This window comes from Centruroides vittatus, unplaced genomic scaffold (assembly GCF_030686945.1).
Source record: "Centruroides vittatus isolate TY-2023 unplaced genomic scaffold, ASM3068694v2 scaffold_752, whole genome shotgun sequence".
NCBI classification, from domain to species: Eukaryota; Metazoa; Arthropoda; class Arachnida; order Scorpiones; family Buthidae; genus Centruroides; species Centruroides vittatus.
Window position 1 is genome coordinate 2788084 of NW_027122716.1, and position 7806 is coordinate 2795889.

Consider the following 7806-nt stretch of genomic DNA (forward strand, 5'->3'; position numbering starts at 1 on the left):
CCTTTATAACAACTTAATAACAAATTAGATTAAAAAATTAAATTAGCCATTTGAAAGTACACAGCCTAAGCTATTTTTCTATGCAGTCGCCATTCTTTTCTGAATGCTTTTTACAGTGAAAGACAATAACAAAAATTTCTTTCTGAAAGAATTTTTCATTTAATGATTAGAAAAAGTCCACGACTGTATCTTTAACTTCATAATGATTCGAGAATATTTCTTAAGAGATTCAAAAAGGTAAAAAATAGAGGATGCTAAGGTCAGACTATGCACGGGATGATACACCTGCTGCACAATAATGCAACTTCCTGTACTGCACAGACTTCAGACTGTCTAAAAAAGTACGAGTGGGAAGTAATGGATTATCTTTCACATAATCCAGACAGACCTCTGATTTTTACCTTTTTGGTTCTCTTAAGAAACATCTTAATGGCTTACATTTCATCATCATCTGAGGTCAAATTATTAAGTGGAGAATTTTTTCGGAAAGGAATTTTTGTCCTTGTCTCCCACTGGAAAAAGCATTTAGAAAAGAATGGTAACTATGTAAGAAAATAGTTTAGATTGTGTACTTTCAAATAGCTAATTTAATTAGTTATTACATTGCTATAAAAGATTGTACCTTGTTTTTGGGACATGTTCCGCGCATGATAAGACTTTTGAAATAATAATTTTACTTTATTATATTTTATATACAGTCAATTTCATTTATAATAAATTTATTTCACAGAATTTACAGATATAACAAATGTTTAATACCACAAATAAAAACTGACTCAAAAAAGCCTTTAAATATCCATCAAATTCATTTATGCTTGACGTTTTCAGTCATCTTTAATCTTCTTCTTTAGGTTCAATCTCCAAAGCAAAATTTTTTTGTTTACCAAAAACCTTTATCGAGTTTCTAAAATTACGCATTTTTTTTTTTTTTTTGTATAACTCAAGCATTGTGTTAATTAGTCCTGGAAGGCCCAGGTCTTTGTCAGGTGGCCAGTCTGGCCACAAAATTGATGATATCATCATTGAAAAGACAAAAAACATTTTTAATCATATTCAAGACAAAACTGAAAATATGACAGAGAAATTTATAGCATCTATTATTTAAAAGTTTTTCCCCCATAAAAATAATCTTAAAATTGAATTACAAATTTATTGTGCATCATAGAATTAAGAAAATACAATATGTTAAATTCTGTCTAATAAGAAAAATAAATAAAAATTCCTGTCACTTTGCTCTTAATGATAAGAATATTACTTAGTAAAAAACAGATTTGTTAAGCAATTAGGGAATAACTGTTACAGGGGACTAGATTTTTCTATTTGTATATTAAGAATATTTACAAAAAGTTATACAAAATATAATTAATTGAATATTATAAACGTGAAAACGTGTACGTCGGACGTTTGAAGCCGCTTTCCCGTAAGCCTAGAAGTTCGACAATGGCGTTTGGAGTGTCGAGCACGATTCCACTGACTTTCCGAACGCCATTGCCAAACTTCTAGGCTTACGGGAAAGCGGTGCCGAACGTCCAACGTACACGTTTTCGCATTTAAAACTTCGGCCTCAACCTCACTAATAATCCAAAATGTATCTTCACTGGTATATTAAAATATGTCTTCAAGACTATATTTTATTCTTATAATTTTAAAGCATCATATTTTGTTAGTGTATGATATAAAAAAAAAAGAAAATTTTGTAGAATAATACCAAATAAAGTTTTCGTTATAAAACTTTCATGGTAAGATTATAATAATTATAAGTATAGAGTATTAAGAAGAATATTATTAAAGTAAATTATGAAAGAAATAAATGGTGTGTTTCAAATCCATCAACTTGTTTTTAATGAGCACCATCCATATTCGACACCTTGCCTTTTATTTTCATTTTTCTTTTTGACGTAACTTGTATTAGTAAGTTCCTCAATTTTTAAAATTTTATTATAAATGTATTTGACTGTATAAAATACATATCAATAATGATTTGACAGAATGATGTAAATCGGATTTTAAAGAAAAATTGCATCAATTTTTAAAGCATTTTAATTTAAAACATATATTTCAAATACAGATGATGATAGATTTATATAAACTTATTTTTTTACTTTCAAAATAATCGATTTAAACAGATGCGGTATGCATATATATCATTTCTTGCATTTACCAATTTCATTTTATTTTATTTATATTTTAATAATTGCAATAGAATTCTTGATTAATGCAATAGCTTCAGAAATGTTTGTTATATAAATCAAGCATCATTTGTATTTTATCATTGAATTTCATTACAAATCTATACAGTTTAATCATATATTAAACATCACTGGAAACAGTTTATTCACTTACATTATTTTATCAGATCATCATTAATATATATTATTAAGTTTTTTAGCATTATTTTATACTAATTAAGCTATTTTCTTTCATTATTCTTTTATTAATTTTATTTTCTTATTTAATTACACATTTATACACAGTTTGCACAATTTTATAATTATAATAACTTACTTCGTTACATATAAAGCTGCTTCCGAAACGTCTTTTACTATCCTTTGAAATATCTTGCATACTCCAAGTACATAATCATCTGTGTTACTAAATATTAATTTCAAAATTGTAAAATTGTTCTCTGTTACTTTCTCTGTTTCACATTTTATAATGGGTTTTTCTGCATGCTATGCACGTAATCTTCAAGGTTTAAAAATATATTTAAGATTGTTTTATTTTATTTTCCCTGCACGTTATTGTTGCATGCTACAATTTTGTGTTGTCTCTGTTTTGTCTGTGTTATATTTAGCCAAAGGACGAACCAATTTAGAACTTCGCGAGCAGTTCATACTAGCCGATGGAGTCAGCCAGTCAATGACTCCATTTAAACCGAAACCGAGTCCCAATTCCTCACAATCGTCTCAGAGCGGAGGGTCTTCATTCATCCATTCGGCAGGTTCGATACCCTCGACAGGTCCCATTACCAAGGTTGGTTAGCCAATAACAAATCAGAAATGATTGTTTTTAATTTGTAATATATATTTTTTTTTAATATAATTTTACTAATTATTAGTAATGTATAATGTGTTCCGCTTTAATTTAGTTTGGTTTTGTGTTAATATTACTCGAGAAGGTGTTATAGTTTTTGCTATATGCATGATGTTTACGAATTTTTATTCAGGTTGCACTCTAAACGTTTTCGGTGTTGGGTATTACACGAATTTGCATTTTTCAGGTGATGTCGAATGCATGCTGTAGAAATGTGCCACTTGGAAAATATTTTATATATATACACAAAGACACTAAACATAACAGAACACGCTGTTTACATTTATATCTATAGACTATTAAACTTAATTATTTCAGTCTTGCATTACATACAAAAAATGATTAATTTTCTAAATATTCTTGACAACTCTTACATTTTTCTTTTATCATTATTACATCTTTAATTGTTTATTTTCTTACTTTTTCTTTCAAAAAATTTAGACTATCGCTAAGTACATTTTTCCTACAATAATGATTTATTTTCTGATTTTTTTTAAATTCCTTTAATTTCAGTTGAAAACTTCATATATTTATATTAAAAAAAAATAAAAATATATGATAGATATAAGAAAATAGTGTTATTAATATCGCAGATTATGAATCTTTATGGCTAATCTTAAACAGGAAAACAAAGTAGAATACGTACTTATTGATAGTCCAATTTTATATTTTTTGTTACTTTATTAGTTTAACCGTAACAATAAAAAGAAGAAAAATGATATTTCCTTCTATAATACTTATTAACAAAAAGATTTATTTTCAATATTTCTATTAACAATTTCTGCTATTTTGGTTTGCTTTCACCATTTCATCTTATAGCTCCATTTCTGCTGTTGAGATGTCTTCCAGTACAAAGTCTTGAGCCATCTTTCTATAGACCGGTACCGTCGGAAGAAGGTTCTCGAATTCCAGTATACTGTTGGGTAAACATGATCTAATGTCTCAGCATGCTCGTCAGTGTTTTTCTAAATATATATTTTTAATATTTTATCACGAATTGGGTTTAATAACTAACGCGCATAGTAATATTCTGTTTATATAAGTCCGTATAGCAAAGAGTTGTTATAATTAAGGTTATGGAACCTTAAATTTCCGAAGATAACAGATTATTTTCACGGATTACCTTCGAAGTATTTGGTTTAATGGATTAGTAAAAATTAAAACTTCGTACCCAATCTATTAATTACTATTCTAAACATTTGCCACGTTTAAATAAATTCGATACAAGAAAATATCAAATAATTATTTTTTATATAAATGCAAATGATATTTAATTTTCTACAATAGAATTTGGGAATAGAGGAACTTCATATTATGATATTTACAAAATCATTTTCATAAAAATATTTTATATTTGAAGTTAAACTCAAATAACCTTAATTATAATAATATTTTTTAAAGAAATAATCTGCTTAAAACTATAAGAAACAATTTCGAAATGTTAAAATGTATACAAATACTAGGATTATGCTCTAATGTAAATATATAAACAGATATTAAAAAATTACACTCATATCCCACTCAATTTACTTACAGTGTTGGTGGTATAATTTGTTTTTAATTCAGAAATTTGTATATAGACTTACCGGCTTCATCAGAATTAATGAAATTATGCTCCAATTAATGTAAATTTGCTGACTTGTTTTCTAACATTTAAAAAAAATGCCAAATATAATAAATATTTTACTAAATAATCAGGTTTAAAAATTGAAATTATCACTAAATTGCTGTACGTATTATTCTCATCAGATATGGGAAAAAAATAACTTATATTTTATTTATTTATTTATTAGGTACGCGAAAAGAGTGAACGTAGTGTTCCAATGCGTCAGAGGAGAACTTCGGGTCCGGCAGACACCAGCAGTGATTACAGTGGCCCTAGTTTTAGTGAAACTGATAGTTTCAGTGCTAGATCTGCCAGGGCTCGAGCTACACCTACTTCCAATAGTCGACTTACTCCTGGTGGTACGTATTGTATGCTTTAATTAAGATTCTGTAGTGTATCTTTGTATGCTTGTAATACATGCTTCAGCTGTTGTTTAGGAAAATTACAAATTATGTTATGTTACTCGTATAGTTACAATGTAAACATATATTTGAGAAGTTTTGATGATCCTGGTTGACTGGGAGCGAAAGATAGAACAAATGAAAAAGAAATTATAATACTGAGAGAGATAACAGCGTAGTAAAACTGTATGATAAGTCACAATTTTTTCCATTACAAATGAATCTGACAGGCCAATGTAGATGATGATGGAGAGACATCCCGATCCGTATTATCTGTTATCAAGTATGAGGACCGCTCCCGAATTCCCTTGACAGAAACTGATATCTTATCGCGTATCAATCGAAACACGGTGTGTTAAGCATTACATAAAACCCAGCTCGCAACAAAATTTACGTTCTTACGATGACATATCGCCGCGCTACTACGTCCATATTCATTAATCATCTCACTGATCTATATCTTCAGTAATCCGACTAGAGAAATGTTCAAAATTTATTTAATCCGGCTGGGTTAAAGATATAGATTCGAAGATTTTTGTCTTTATTTTAGTCTCTGCTTTCTATAGTATACCATTAATGCTTAGCATGCATTCTATAATGTTTCTAAGACATTACAGTGAAACAAGAAATCGGGGGTTGGGCAGTTTTAAGCGTGGACAATTTGACACTTGTCTGGTGCCCGGTGCAGAAGTGTAAAATATTTTCGAGTCTATCGATAATTATTTCATTACATATATTTAAAAATGTTTATAATTTGAATTTACTTTAACGCAGGGCCCAGCAGTAAATCATCGAGTAGAGCCGGTAGCCGACCTTCTAGCCGACCCAATAGTCGACCCCCCAGCCGAGCGGGCAGCGATCTATCGGCAGAAAGCGTCGAAGCCTATAGAAGTTCGTCCAGAACCCCGACCGGTACCGCCAGGCGTCGTACCCCAGTCACCCCCCGATCCGCATCGAATGCCAGAGGCGGCACCCCCACGGCAACTTCCAAGATACCGTCGATAAAACGGACTCCGTCTTTCGGATCTTCGTCCGCGCGATCTAGAACCACGGACGAAGACGGAAGACCCATAGGAAGAGAGAGATGGAAATGAGGGGGGAAGAGAGAGAGAGAGAGAGAGCCGTTCGCGGACTCTTTTTTTTAAAAAACAAATACAAAAAAAATTAATGTTTTACCATCTGTACATAAAATAATTCCGTTTTGTCCTTTTTTTATTTGGAAAGCCGTACCGGACTTTTTTGGTCGTAACCGTGGTCACACACAAACAACACACACACACACACACATACACCCTAACACTTTTCGTATCTGTGACGTCGCGCCCTCTAACACCGACGATAAAAGCTAGTCGGGTGGCCGGCCTAAAAAATTAATAATAATAATGCTCAAACGTCGAAGGGACCGTCCGGGCCCCCTAAATAACTGTATCCAACGTCGGAGAGTGAGAGTGCGTTTCTCCTCCCCCAAATAAAAAAAATAAAAAGGTCACGCCCGAAACGTACTCGATTTAGCGGGAGCATCCGGACGAAAGGAAGCACTCCCGGAAAACCCCGATATAGCGTAAATATCGGTACAGTAACGCATCAGTTACTAACCGGCCGAAGCTCAGGAATAAAAAAAGAGTGCCACCGTGGCCATCTTCGCCGCTAACATTCCAGTGGGTGAATTGTAGTACGACTTAGAACAGTTTATTCCCTGTTTTACCAACGAATCTCCGTCTCAAAATGCATAAAAATTAAGGAAAAATTTGCTGTAACCTCGCCTGGTCTTTATCCGACATCGAAAAGTAATACGACGAAACTTTATTTCTTTTTTTTTGTCTTTAGTTTTATTTTTAGTCCAGAAGTTTCGTAGAGACGTAGCGCATCGGACGGTTCCGAATGCGTTTCGTTAAAGTGCCAACTAATTCCGGGTGATTAATGCCAAACCCATCCGTTTCGACTTTTCCCGGCAGCTCTTATCGATATACAGTGTATTGTTATATTTTCCAACGTCGAACAGAAGATTTTTTTTATTTGTTTCTCGAGTTTTTTTTAAAAAAAAAAGGTACGGCCTGGGTTTACTCATCCATTTATTTACCAACACCGAGCTGCACTTTCTCCTGTCACCCACTTCGAAACGTAACACGGGTAAACGTCCGCCAGGTGAAGGAAAGTCGCCCACTAACGGTAATGAGGCGTTATAATAGTTAATAATAAAAGTCTTGTCGTGTAACCGGGCTCTAACGGACGTTAACCGGGCCTTTCGTCTACATTCACATTTTGTAAAATGTTTAAAAGACAATATTTGTTTTTTTTTTTTTTTTTGTCTAACACCGTACGAGATTTTGAAATAAATTATCTAACAGCTAATAAATTTTGGTGCGAGTTTTCTTCTATTAATTACACAGAATCGTGTTACAATTACACTGGAAGGAAAATAATTGGCCGTATTGTTGTAACAAATACAGTAGAAACGTTACCGTCTTATTTGTTTTCGGTTCTTTCATTGGTTTCGTCATCTCCATGCGCCATTTGCCAAATATATCCTCGAAATAGTGATTGGTGCTTGAACAGTGAATTCGATGGCAGTGATTAATGATGTCATTCGGCTTTCGGCGAATGAGTAAATTGCGTCATAGACCGAAAACGTGACGTAATTCTTGGGTTACATTTTTCATTCGGATCGTTCTGATACCGTGGAGTAATTCTGCGAGTGGATCACAACGAAACACGATACTGCCGTTGTATTATTACGTAAGATGCTACGGCCTTTTGGAATTTCCA

The 7806-nt window shown here is 32.3% G+C and overlaps 1 protein-coding gene across 11 annotated transcripts in view; it reads left to right on the top strand.

Annotated features, from left to right (window-relative positions):
• Positions 1-7396, top strand: part of shot (dystonin-like protein short stop) — a 161014-nt gene extending 153618 nt beyond the window's left edge. For 10 of the 11 annotated variants that reach the window (XM_067287921.1, XM_067287923.1, XM_067287920.1 and 7 more), the window contains 3 exons: positions 2795-2973; positions 4827-4998; positions 5815-7396. In XM_067287921.1, the coding sequence (XP_067144022.1) occupies positions 2795-2973; positions 4827-4998; positions 5815-6134 (671 nt within the window). In that variant the 3' untranslated portion in view covers positions 6135-7396. Of the gene's footprint in view, positions 1-2794; positions 2974-3852; positions 3957-4826; positions 4999-5814 lie in introns of all 11 variants that reach the window. The other variant, XM_067287917.1, reaches the window with a different exon arrangement.
• The last annotated feature ends 410 nt before the right edge of the window (positions 7397-7806 follow it).